The sequence below is a fragment of the Silurus aristotelis genome (assembly GCF_946808225.1).
Source record: "Silurus aristotelis genome assembly, chromosome: 4".
Lineage (NCBI taxonomy): Eukaryota > Metazoa > Chordata > Actinopteri > Siluriformes > Siluridae > Silurus > Silurus aristotelis.
The window spans coordinates 17,669,488-17,683,564 of record NC_139577.1 but is presented as its reverse complement, the minus strand read 5'-3'; the positions used below and the strand labels follow the sequence as shown (position 1 = coordinate 17,683,564).

Below are 14,077 nucleotides of genomic sequence, written 5' to 3'. Positions count from 1 at the left end.
TGTGGTGAGACCCAAGATGTATGGTTTAGAGACAGTGGCATTGAGTAAAAAGACAGGAGGTGGAGCTGGAGATAGCAGAGCTGAAGATGTTGAGGTTTTCATTGGGTGTGACGAGGATGGACAGAATTGGAAATTAGTTCGGAGACAAGGTAAGGGGGGCATGATTGAGATGGTTTGGACATGTGAAGAGGAGGGATATTATATATATATATATATATATATATATATATATATATATATATATATATATATATATATATATATATATATAAAATATATTACACACACAGAAATCCATGACAACTGTTATTTGTTTAGTAGCTTCTTAACTATAGAAACCAAGAACAACATATTACAGTCAGTACATTTATTACAAGAATCTCTTTGGCAGTACAGTGCAGGACATTATAACACTTAACAATGAGACAGGATTGCATATTGAGATGCATGTTAAAGTTACAATATAATGATGTGAAAGAAAGGGGGAAAAAAAAAAATGGAGAAAAAATTAAAGCCACACAAAAACCTGAATTTTAAGATTGAATGCTAATATATTGCATTTTGCTGCTACAAAAAGTGTATGATGGACATGGAAGATTTTGTTTTATATTGTAATGAAGGATATAACAAATTGTGGGGGGCAGGGGGCATTAATTCCCCCAATTGCTTGCTTTGATGAGTAATGGACAAGTCCCCAAGTGTTATGGTTTACAGAACTGACATCTAATGCAAAATTACACAATTTATTTTTGGTTTGAAAGCCTTAAATTAAATGCTCTCTAATTTATTTGTCAGCTCATTTTGGAATAAAACACACAATGATAACATTAAGTTGAACCGAAAATTACGAAACTATGATGCATCAACACACTAATGTAAAGAGTAATGTACATATTGGTTGATATGCAATGTAGTAAAAGATAGTACCCAAATTAACTAAACAAATTTCAATTTACGCCTAATGAGACTGACCACAGGGTTTAATTTGAGAAAGCATTACTAAACCCTTTATAAGTAGTGCGCTACACAAGCAAAAAGAAAGACACGAACACAACTGTGTACTGTGGAAGTACAGTGCAAAACATGCAAGGAAACTTCATTACACAGTTTTGGGTTTTTTGGAATACACCTGATTGTCAAAGATTGATTTTTGAGCAAAGACCGCTCTATCAAAGAAACTGCTAAACATTACTCTGGCTTCAGCTGTCTAAAGCTAAAGTTCTGCACAAATGCCTTTAGTGTTTGTTTGTTTGTTTGTTTGTTTGTTTGTTTAGTTTAAGACTGCAAACAGTAAATCAGGCCCATGAACACAATCAGCTTTCCTAAGATAAAATTCCAAATATTTTATCAATATCGGATACTTCTTTTTAAAATCCAGTCAACATATGATGCTCCGCTGCTTACGGACTCAATCTTTTAATAACCTAATCCCCTTTTAAATATCTGCTGCTACAGACACAGAAGAGAGTCCACAGTGGCCTGGTACAGTGTGCATGGGTACAATTTCATATAAAAAAAAAAAATAATAATAATAATAATTTTTACAGCACAGAAAACATTAAAACACTGACCCCTTCTGAATTACTTCTTAAACACAATTTGTAAACAATATGTAAAAAAAACTTTCAATAACAATTGTGAGAAAGTTTCAGACACATAATTCTTATCATGGGGGGGGGGGGGAGAAGAAAGACACCCATGAGAAAACCTGCTAACTAGAATTGTAGTCAATACCTTTGGAAATATTATCTTAAGTCATATCTCAATATAAAAACAATTAATTTATCTTAAAACATGCACCATTTCCCAATCTACCAATACTTAAAAATTCCACAGTGTGTGCTGAAGTATAAAGTGCAACAATGTACAAAGAGGAAAAAAACAGTTAGAGATAAAATCAGCATTTAAATGCTGGTTTTATCCCATTTTTAATGATGTATTTCTTTTTTAAAGTAACACATCAAGGACCCTTTAAAAAAACTAACAAATTTTTTTTACTTCAACCAAAACAATCCTCTACAATGTTAGTTATAAACCAAATTAAGCCAAGTCTGAAATACACTGAACTGAAGTGCACACATTTTAGCTTAACCTGGCAAAAAGGGGGCACATGATATGCACACATAAAAATAAAATTAAATTTCTGTCTCAGTAACCTCTTTTATAAAATTTAATTTGTACTCCATAGAAAACCAGAGGTGTTATTCTTTGGTAAAATCCTCATATTTATAAGCAAGCTTTAACCAACCACTTCTTGTGCATGTTTTCTTGATAAAGCAACCTCATCTATATTAAAGACACTTGTTTTGGGATGAACCTCAAACGTGAGAAGTGCTCAGAGACTGTGCTTTGGCTCAGTGGTGTTGGCACCGAAGGAGAAGGAACAGAGATAAGAGACATCAGGTCTGGCATCAAACTCCAGCCTCAAAAACAGCAACAAAAAAAAAAAATTTCTTTTAAAAAAAATCCGATTTCAGCCAAGAGCATCATAGTCAGACAATACAGGTCAAAGTCCCATTCAAAGGAGTAAATGTCTCTGAACTCACACAGTCCATGCAAACTCGTCCATTTCCTCTTGCTCTGAGTGAGTAAAATTAAAAATAATTTAGAAATAGAGGTGACTGTGAAAAGCGAAGGATGGGTCAAGGCTGCCAGGGCTTTCTGTCTTTGCCGCGCGAATCAGTAATGTGTTTATAGTGACACTTTTCCCCAAAATGACAGCCAGTGGTCCGCCAGAAATAGCACTCGTCTCCATTTACAGGGCCCCTGCGCCTTGCTCTGGAGAACAGACATACAGACAAATGTAATATTTACAAAATGATGACCGTTCTTGACACACATCCCAAATACATTAGAATAAAACTCATTACCCAGCAGTCCCAGCGGTCTGTGATGCAGCAGCAACAGGAAATGGCTTTAGGATGCGTCTGTCTGGATATCTGACTACTAACCGAGTCTTTTCTATCAAATGGCCCTGTTAAGTGTAAAATGAAATTTCAATAAACACACATATCATTCAAATAGTTAATCATGTCAATGACTTTCAGAAATCATGCTAAGAGGCTGCATATGGAACATTGTGGATAATGGCAGTATTCCTTCAGTGACTCTGTTCACTGTCCAAAAGCAAGACTAGACAATCTCTCTGGATAAGAGGGATCTCATTAGACTCTACCCAATTACAGGGACACTAGTCAATCAGAGCCATCTGTGCGGTCATGACTGTGGGAAAGGGCAGATAATAGTCGTCTCAGAGTGTACTACATGGCTCTGTGATACAGCATGTTTAGTTAGAAAGGCTACAGTTTTATGTGCCTGAGGTGTATTGTGATAGATAGATAGATAGATAGATAGATAGATAGATAGATAGATAGATAGATAGATAGATAGATAGATAGATAGATAGATAGATAGATAGATAGATAGATAGATAGATAGATAGATAGATAGATAGAACAATATAGACAATACTAGATAATTGTGAAAATTGTCTGGTGACCAATTTAGAGAGGTGACCAAATGAGAGACAAAATATCTATTCAGACAGCATGAAAATGTTTACAGTGCTTCATTCAACTCGTCAGTAATAGTATGAATACTCATGAGAGAACTTGCATTGAGCTTTTCCATTGCCCGTGCAGCCATGCTGGCATTCTTGAAGTTTACAAAGGCACAGAAACGCTCGTGCAGCACTCGGATGCTATCAATTTCTCCATGGCTGGAAAAACAAGCAGACAGTGACTCAACACAAGAGGATAATGGAAAATAAACAAGTGTAATACAGCAAAGCTGAAGAGTCTCGGGGCTCCAGTCTTACTTTTTGAAAAGGTCCCACAGGTGCTTCTCCGTCAGATCTGTGGTTACGTTACCCACCCAGAGAGAAGGGCACGGACTTCTGAGATGGAGGAAGAGAAAAAGAGATAATGAGCAAACCCATGAGACACATGCAATATGCATGCAATAAAGCAAAGTATATGCAACATTGCAGGCAGCTGTTTTCACTAACCCTGGCTGAAGGAGTGTCGGGTCACTGTTTGCTACTGTGGAAATAATTTTTTCAGATGATTAACATTTTACCCCTTTTCATCACTATCCATTTCTTTCCTGGAAACCACATTTCTGTGAATCTAGAGCAATACTGCCCTCACGTGGTTTAAAGAGTAACTGCACCATCTGCATCATTCAATAATTTATGCAGTCTCATGTACTAGCATACCTCTAGCAGCCAGGACAGCCTGTACTGTGCTGTACTTCTCAAGCAGAAGTATACTTTGCTCCTCTTCATATCCAAGATCCTGTAGAACAAAGGCAGAAAACATTTCTTTTTATCTTTCACAGTAATTTGCACCCATTCACATAATTTACAGAAGTCATTTTTTCTGTTTCTCTTATGCTCATAAGTACCAATTGTATTGTTAAAAAAAAAAAAAAAAAAAAAAAAAAAAAAACATCCAACAGAATGGACTCGTCCACAAACCATTAACTGCAGCACTTTGCAGGAGAAATGGTCATTAGCTGCCTCATCACAGTCCTTATCCAGCTTTAGGACATGCTCCATAGCTTTTTCAGCCTCACTGTACCTCTAATATACGAGTACACAGCATAAAAACGATGCTAACTAATAATAATAAATATTAATGATTTGGATCATTGGGACAATAACGGTTTTACCTTAAGGCCCATGAGGGCACTTCCCTTACGGTAGTAGCCTTTAGGCCAATCAGGGGCCATTTGAATAGATTTTTCAGCATCAACAAGTGCTAGAGAGTACTGGTCCAGACAGTAATAACAGTATGAGCGATTCCCAAAAAACCTGCAGTAGCACAGGGACAAACAAAAGGGCACAGTTTAATATCAGTGAAGTTAAATGGCATAAATGTATTGTTTGTTGGATAGAGCGCTGTACCTGTAGTCCTTGGGGTCACATTTGATAGCTTCTGTAAACATATTAACAGCCTCACTGTACTGTCCTTGATTTACCAGCCTGATCCCATCCTCTGCAATGGAGAGAAAGAAAACCTCCAAGCCTCAGCATAAGAACCAAATTGGCAAAGAAACACACATCAGGATTTTGACTGCATGGGTTTTCCACATGGCCACTTAACCCTGCTTTTCATTTCTAGTCTTTTATTGTATTTGTTTAGTGCATATATCCTGTGTATATGATCATTAAATATCTATATATATCTATATCTATATCTATATCTATATCTATATATCTATATCTATATATCTATATCTATATATATATATCTATATATATATATCTATATATATATATATATATATATATATATATATATATATATATATATATATATATATATATATATCTATATTTATATCTATATATATATATATATATAGATATAGATATATATATATAGATATATATATCTATATATATATATCTATATCTATATATATAGATATATATATATATATCTCTGTACTAATTCTGTAAGCACCAAGAAATTCCCATTACCACACATAGCTTACTAATGTAACACATTTTCAAGTATCAGAATGTAAAAAATACAAAATCAAATCCTTCGTTATATTACCAGGGATACGGGGCGACATTCTAAACACACAGTTGCCCCAGAATGTTCATAGCAGAGTACAGCTATAATAATTAGTCGGAAATCATATGCAGCATTTAATCCAATTTTTACCAGGAGATAAATTAAATGTTAGTGAAATAAATGGTAGTGATAAAAGTCTAGTTTTGTATCCATTTGTGTATTTTATTTGTGTTATTGCTGATTTAAAAAGGTACGCAAGTAAAACTAAAACTAAGCAGCAGCTGGGTTCTTATAATCATGAGCACCCATGTTAATAAACAAACCAGTTTAAACACTATAAATGTGTGTACAAGAGTGCAGGTGTGTAAAACATACCCGTCAGTAAGGCACTTCGTTTAGTCACAGACTCAGATCCACTGACCTAAAAGGAAAATCAGCAGCCTGATTAGGAGATGAAGGGCAGTATGCAAAATGATAGAGAAGTTTTTAAAAGAATGCTATAACCAGAGTGCAGAAAGCAGCCAACATGTGCTGTGTTTGTCCTGACAATTAGAAGTAATCACAGTAGCTCTTGGTTAAAAGAGGTAGGAAGGCAGCATTATATTGCAGGTTTTGACAAGTTTAAAGTACGAATAATTTTTTTTTTATTTGAGGAAAGTGGGGTTTATAGCTTAAAGAACTGAATCAACATTCATTGGCACTATGTGTTCCTGAGCATGGGAAACCTTTACTAAAAGGACGTCTTAAAACAGCAAGAAATGTCAATCACAACCCTGCAAGTCAAGCAACAGATCCTGTGCTGTGACCTTTAATCCCGTTGTGGTTTTTATGTCTTGACTGATTACAGATTATGGCACAACGGAAGGTACGATAAAAAGATGCAACTGTCTCAATATCCAACGTAGGAATTACAGTTTCCTTTTGTGCTTCTTTACACTTATTAATATGGTTAATACTGCAAAGTCACACTCACCTCTCTGATTCTGGCCTCGTTTTCTTTGTTCTCTTTAGATTTATGGCCTGCTTTGCTCTTGGCTTTGGGCCTGATGTGACTAACAGCATTGGCAACAAAGGCACTGCTAACGTCCCATTCTGGCTCCTGAAGTAAAGAAATTGAAAGGGTCAAGTATTATAAAGACTTGTTGTACCACTTTGTAATCTGAGAAATTTCCAAAGAATAATCATTGAACAGCCTCACAGAGCTGATTTGATCGCCTATGAAGTGTGACATGTACAGCACCTCCTCACAGGAGACAGCTGACTGAGGATGGTTTCCTTTGTTTCCCAGTGCCATTGGTGGTGTGGGCCATTCTTCCTGTATCTCTTTTCCTTTCAATTCCATCTGCTGCTCCTCAATTTGCTTCCCATCAACCTCAGAGCCGCTATCATCCAGCTCTGAGTCAATACCTGTATGCCCTTCCTGAGAAAAATTATGTAACAGAATGGTATTTTAAGCCATTTCAGACTATATAAGGAATATAAAAGTGGCAAAATTGCTGCATACCTGTACAGCGCACTCATCAATTTTACTGCGCTCAAGTTTCTTTCGCTCTTTTTGGCGCTAAAGAGAAAATGAAAAAGACCTTAATCAGGAAACATGATCAAGTGTCTTTTAAAAATAAAACCCTGATATTGTAACTTTTAGAGCATCTGTGTATAAGCTTTCAGCTAACCTTCCTTTTGGCTCTTCGCCTTTCAGCCCTCCTTCTGCCTTTCTCGTTTTCACTGAGACCCTCCTCTTCATTTAATATATTCTGAAGGACAAGCAAACACACAAACACGTTTACTTTTCGTTTGCATAAAACTAAAATCACCATGTCCACCCGCAGAAAACTGTGCTCATCAAAGAAAAAACGCATTTTCTGCACCTGAGAGAGTACATCCTGATTATGGTCAGAAGCAGCCCCCATTTCCATCTTCTCTGGCATCTGTTGACTGGAGCCTGCGGAGGAGTTGCAGAAGAAATTCTTAGCAATTTTAAACATTCGAACATTAGTCCAGCTCTAGCTAACAATGACAGCTGTAAGCCATCTCCGAGAAAATACTGTTGTGGGTTTAAATAGAGAGCTGTAATGTTGAGTCATGTGACGAAAGAAAGGAAGGATATCCACTTTTACAAAAGCAGCAGTGGAAACAAGGTTGAAAATATTTGTTGTGGAGTTTGTCATTATGTTCAATTAAGAATGTTGTCATTTTTCATTTATTTTTTTTTAGAGCACTCGAACAAAATTCTAGTATATATGCACTCTGTAGACTATCACAGTCTACAGAAAGGATTAGACTCAAACTATAGCTCAAAATTTGTGTTTCGAGGATTAGCATGAAGCCATTTCTGCTCATAGATGTGGTGAAAATCAAGTCTGAATACAAGCATTGGCAGTGGCAATGTTTTGTGGCAGTGGTTTGGAAACAACTAAATCAAGTTGCATTTGATCACAATGCAAGAAAAGCTAACAATTTAAGAAGACAATGCAATTTGGCACTAAAATAAACAGATTCATCTTTAGGTTTTTGAATAGCGGATGGGTACGTGCTTTACATTATATTTGTTAAAAGCTTACCAAATTCCTGAAAACTCCCTTAGCGAGTCATCCCTTCCAGGACAATTGATTATTTACCTTGTTTCCCCATCCTCTGTATTTTTTTTTTGACAATACAATTTTGGCTTTACATAGAATAAAGAGATCATTGCCTGCTCCATTAAATAAAGTCTAGTCATACAAGTTGGCCTAGCTTAAGTGACCACAAACATTTTTTTAAACGATTTATTAGACTCGTATTGAGCAGAACACGAACACTTCATTTATTACAAATAAAATCGGAAACCATTCTCTGAAACGCATCAAAAATATAACTTTTAACAAAGCTGTAATAAAACAGCAAACTGCCCAAATTGCCAACAGAAACAACAAATTATCAAACACTTTGTTACAAAACTGAACTGCATGCTGGTAAGTGTGGCTGTGAGCTCATTCATCTGGAATGCATCTTTAACTTGATCTTTAACCAGAATTCCAAGATCTTTCGTACTTGAAACAGCAGCATTACACTCACTGGTCGACACACTATGCATGTGGCAAACAACAAGACAGTATCCAAAAGGTCACATGATTATTTTAGGGATAGCATACCAAAGTTCTTCTGGCATGAGCTAAAATGGCTGCAAACCTCAAAGTTTTGCAAGAAGAACTTTCAAAACATTTCTGTACAAAATGAAAGAAAATGAAAGATATTTGAAACGGCCACATACAAAACCACAAGTAGACAAAAACAGTCAAATAATATTACAGTTTGATTCAAATGACCAAGTAAAGCAGTAGTTTTTAACCTGTGCACAAAATTTTTTTTTATAAATAATGTAACCACACACACACACACACACACACACACACACACACACACACACACACACACACACACACACACACACACACACACACACACACACACGTGGTTAAATTATTTTAGCAGCTAAAGGGTTAATAATGGATAAAATTTGTGTTCAATATGGTGGTGTCTTGATACAGCACAAATAAACAATCTGAGTATATGCCTTAGGCTTCCATTTCATTTGATTAAAACATCCATATTAAATAATACAATAATGGAACTCTATAGTGACAATTGTGTGATCCACACAAACACTTTAGATGCTTAGGGGATATTAACAAGACAAAGGCTTTGCTTTAGAACATGGCAGAATAAAAAAAAAAAACGTCAGCTTTCACCGGCATGACTCACAAGGAGGCGTGTCTGAAGGGGACTTTTTTCTATTTTGCAATTAGGACTGCTGTTAGTGACACGTGTGTGTGTGTGTCTCTCTGTGTCTCTCTCTCTCTCTGGTTGTAAATACGTCTTTGGATCCTGTGATCTCCCTTCAGTGAATATGCACCTAACTCTGACTAAAGGATTGAACCAGACGGAATCAGTGAGGAAAGGCTATCTGAATGCCGCTGAGAGTTTGTTCAGGGTTTTGCTTTGTTTTCACCTCTTTTTAAAGACTGACACAGCAGGGTAAAACTTGTGATCTTAGCAGCGGTATGCTGTACATTGTAATGCTTCAGTCCACCTCTCACTGGCCATCAGCATCACAACTGAAGCCAAAGCTGTTTGTCTTAGGCTAATACTCCAGTAATATCTATTCATTTGCACGTGTCTCACTTCCTTTTATCTGCTCAGCACCACAACTGAACATGAAGAAAATAGAAAGCATACTTTTCCAGCATCCTTCTACCCCCAGTCAGTGACAGTGTCCCCGAGCACAATGCAGGCTCTGTGAAAACATAGTTTGCCTTGGCTGTTATGGTAGAATTCAAGTGGCCTCAAAAAGCAAATTTAAGAAAGAGTACAAGTAAAACTTGAACACAAAAGAATCATCACAGATCATTACCTTTACATGGAAGCAGTTAAAAAAATAATCTATTTAAAAATCTATTTAACCTGGAACCAGTTCATAATCATTTGCTAGTTGAAAAATATTTTTTATAATATAATTTCTTTTAAAGATAAAGACTTCTTACAGCTGCTTTCATGTGTGTGATAACAGTAACTACCTTTCATACATCAAAGAATAATGTTCATAAACTACTACTTTGTCAAATTGTCTTACAAAATGTTTTCATAGTCATTTTGTTTGACATGCCATGTATGCCTTGCGGTCACTTCACCAGTAAGAAACGAGAATAAATTATATGAGAAATCCTCCCCTTTTTGACTTAAGGTTTGTAACCCTATAGCCAAGTATGTGCTCACATGAGCTGCCACCCGTTAAATTAATTACAAAAATGCATGTGATTAGATAAACCACAACAAAGGATAGATTACAGTCTACTGAGCTATGGTCTATTGTAGACGAGCTCTCAGACTCCTGAATTTCAAGGGTTTCTTTTCACACAATGAATTTCTAAGGTATTATATAAACAATTGTGGTTGCTAGGCCTTGGTCATTAGCTGTGTGGTCTGGCTGGTGTCTGTGCCCTTAGTTGATAACAACATAGAATTTAATTACATTTTTGGAAAATAAACAGTTAAAAGTTTTATGATTATATATGATAAAAAAAAAAAGACACAAGCCAGATGCCATAGGTGGGCAACGTGATAAATACAGTTAATTTCACTAATACTGACACCCTAAGCAAATTTGAGCAAAGAAGTCTATGTAAATTTGTCTTTTTTGTTTAACCTTTTGTAAAAAAAAAATCTATAGATAAATAATAATAATAAAAAAAAATTATTACAAACGCAGTCAATAACAAAAAAGTTACATTTTTGTTGCACAATTGTTGTCATCCTTTCATGAAATACTTTGTGCTACACTCTTTTGGAAGGTTACAGCTCCGAGTCTGCAAGAATAATAAAAATGTTGGAGAATACATGGGAAAAGATCCGAGACCATTCCTCTACAAAGAATCTCTCCAGATCCTTCAAATTTGTAGGTCCACAGTGGTAAGCTCTCCTCTTTAGTTCACCACACAAATCTTACATGGGGTTTAAGTCAGAGGACTAGAATGGATATGGCTGGACCTTGATTTTGTGGTCAGGAAACCATTTTTGTTTTGATGCATGTAATGGATCATTGTCCTGTTGTAATATGCAATTCTGGAGCATTTTAAGCTTTCTGGCAAAGACAGTCCGGTGTTCATTTAATATCTGTTGATATTTGAGTTCATGACGCCATTCTGCATGCGCCAAAAACACCTCTGGCGTTTATTGCTAAAAAGACTATTTTGTTTTCATCTGACCATAGAACCTGATCCCATTTGATGTTCATGTAGTGTCTGGTAATCTGAAGACAGTGGAGGTTGTTTTGTTTGAGATTAAAAGCTTTTTTCTTGAAACACTTCCAAACAACTCCTGTTGATGTGGGTGATGTCATAGTACTTTTGGAGACTTTCTGACCCTAAATGCAACAACTCCAATTCTCCAGCTGTGATCCTTGGAGATTTTTTTTTGGCTATCCGAACCATCCTAGTCATAGTGTGCTGAGACAATACAGACGTGTCCTCTCCGAGGTCGATTTGTAATACATCAAGCTGACGAGAATTTCGTAATTATTTTACTGATGGTAGAAAGGGTAGCCTACAGCCTATACTTAATGTTTTGCGATTCCTCATAGCCACTTTCCACTTTTTGAAGCTCAACAACCTTTTAACAGATCACAGCTATATTCCTTGGTCCTGTTCATTATTATGTATGACTAAGAGAATTTGGCTTATGCATTACACCCTAATTAGACACCTGTGAAACAGGACATGATGATTACACAATTTTTTGTTCTCCGTCATCTAGGTGCATAAAAATAATTAATATCTTACTGGAAAATACTTCAAACCTGTTTTAATATCCATGAAAGCAGAATGTTTTTGGGATTTCTTTTTTAAACAAAGCACCACAAAGATTGAACAATAAAGAGCAGTTTTCATAGCATTCTTTACTCATATTTTTCAAGAGTGCCAATAATAGTAAAGGGCACTCATCACTTTATGTATCCATACACTTTATGCATACATGACAGGTTTGTTAAGCACATGCCAGCCAAAAAATAATGTTGCACTCTTTCTGTAATATATCAGAAAACCTTTTACCCAGAAATAATTCACACATGCTTTTACCTGTTGGTTACCGGCAGTTGTTAGCTGTTGGTTGCCTATTTATTTTATTCATGCAAACAACTAAGGGAAGTGAACTGTAAACATTTTGTATAAGATCAACACATGATATACTTTTTTACCATTGTTTACATGTTATTTTGTGGCAGAAAAATTCAGGGGAAGTACATTGCTGTGGCATTAATATTATTGATTTGCTTTTAAATAAGAAATAAACAACTATATTTCACTTTTATTGAATTTCCAAACAATGGTCAATGTTTCTTTTTATTTCAAAACATGATCTTACCATTGCCAGAGTATGAAGAGGATGGATATTCCTATAAATCAATGTGCTCTCAGTCTGGGAGCCAGTGAACCCCAGTGGTCTTTATTTCTGTTTCATTTCTAACACATTTTTGATGTCTTACAATTATAATAATCTTTAAACGGACCATCAGAACTGAAAAGGTTTAACCCAAAACTCAATTCACCAATGACAGGTAAGCATATAAATAATATCAACTTGAACCTGATCATGTTTATGAAAATTTATCTGTGGTGCTCATAAATATGCAAAAAAACAAAAACAAAAAACCATGTGCATGTTCAAATAATGAGTCAGGCTTTAGGATGTGTTTTTATAGATGTTTGCAGTTACAAAAAGTATAAGAACCCATTCAGTGGAGTATAAACAGGATGACCCATTTCTATCGATAATATAGAGTTAATACTTGGTGTCAGTATCCATTGCTTGACCTACATAGCGTACACTAAAATTCAATTCCACTGTATTTAAAAGCTATATTAATGTATTTTATTTTAATATATAACAGAGACGTAAAATGACTTTTTACAGCGCTAAAGAAGACACCTGGAGAGCCACTGAGTGAATGTATCCCAAAGCTACGCGTGTAGCAAGTACAATGTAAATTGAGCTCCAGGTCATTTGTTTGTTTATTTGTTTGCGTTAAATGGAAAAATTCCGTCTTACATTGGCACCAGAAACTGTTTGGTGGAGATTTAAAGCGGTCAGACCGACGCCGAAGTTGCTCGTCATCCGTTCGTCGCGTCAGTGCTACTTTAGGGGAATTCATTGATCTGTCGCGTGGCGTGTAACTCAACCGCACCGCACCGCACCGCACCGTACACACACACACACACCATCCAGTGCCTAGCGCCTCTCCAGCAGCTGCTACAGGCTCCTCCATCTAGCATTACAACGCAGCACATCCACACAACACGGCGGAAACCAACCGCCAACTCGGCGTCCATGAAAACTGGCGGCTTCGCTTTCGGTTCTCTACCAGCCAAAGAGCTTCATCGTGCTTTACAGTAGAAACAGGACAGAAGGAATATACAGTAACAGTAAGCGCTACATGAGCCTTGAGCACAGCGGGGGGAAAAGAAGTTTGGCGAAGTTAAGTGAAAAGTTCCCGCAGGCGGGAGACTTACCACTCCCCATCCCGAGCAACCGGCAAAAGTTGAACTTCATTAGCGCAACCATCCAACATAATTTACTGAAATAAAACTATTTTTGCGTACATCCGACTGTAGCTGAGCGCTTCGAAACAAGCTTTTACAACACTACACGAAAACTTCTACAGGCGGTAATGGCTTTGCTTCCTGAGCATTGGCACACTTTAGCCCGGCTGCAGGCTCCGCCCATTGTGCGCCTTAAAGGGATCGATCGTGCGCGCGTGTGCGTTTAAAGGAAAGGTTCGGCCGAAAATGTTCTGGCCAAATACAGCCTTTAAAATACATTTAAAAAATAGTAAAAAAATGGTCACAATTTTTAATTAAATAATACAAATAAACTACAGACAAACTTGATTTGCCTTTTTAATGACTGGAATGAAGTTTACTAGTTTAGACATTTTGGTGCCCAAAATAAAAAAAATAAAAAAATAAAAAAATAAAAAAAATAAAAAAATATATATATATATATATATATATATATATATA

At 36.2% G+C, this 14,077-nt stretch overlaps 1 protein-coding gene across 4 annotated transcripts; it reads right to left on the bottom strand.

Annotated features, from left to right (window-relative positions):
• Positions 1 to 352: 352 nt before the first annotated feature.
• On the bottom strand, positions 353 to 13,759 carry LOC310725033 (uncharacterized protein). 4 transcript variants are annotated; one of them, XM_083539603.1, is made up of 16 exons: positions 13,568 to 13,759; positions 7,394 to 7,467; positions 7,199 to 7,279; positions 7,030 to 7,086; positions 6,724 to 6,945; positions 6,499 to 6,624; positions 5,901 to 5,946; positions 4,907 to 4,997; positions 4,672 to 4,813; positions 4,478 to 4,582; positions 4,217 to 4,295; positions 4,007 to 4,040; positions 3,818 to 3,895; positions 3,616 to 3,718; positions 2,871 to 2,974; positions 353 to 2,778 (listed from the first exon to the last, which is right to left on the bottom strand). In XM_083539603.1, the coding sequence occupies exons 1-16, from the start codon at positions 13,617 to 13,619 to the stop codon at positions 2,643 to 2,645; spliced, it is 1,530 nt and encodes a 509-aa protein (XP_083395729.1). In that variant the 5' UTR covers positions 13,620 to 13,759; the 3' UTR covers positions 353 to 2,642. The 4 variants fall into 4 exon arrangements, with proteins under 4 accessions (XP_083395729.1, XP_083395730.1, XP_083395732.1 ...); XM_083539604.1 differs by having other exon boundaries at positions 6,766 to 6,945; XM_083539606.1 differs by lacking the exon at positions 13,568 to 13,759 and adding an exon at positions 9,741 to 9,793 and having other exon boundaries at positions 6,766 to 6,945.
• Positions 13,760 to 14,077: the final 318 nt, after the last annotated feature.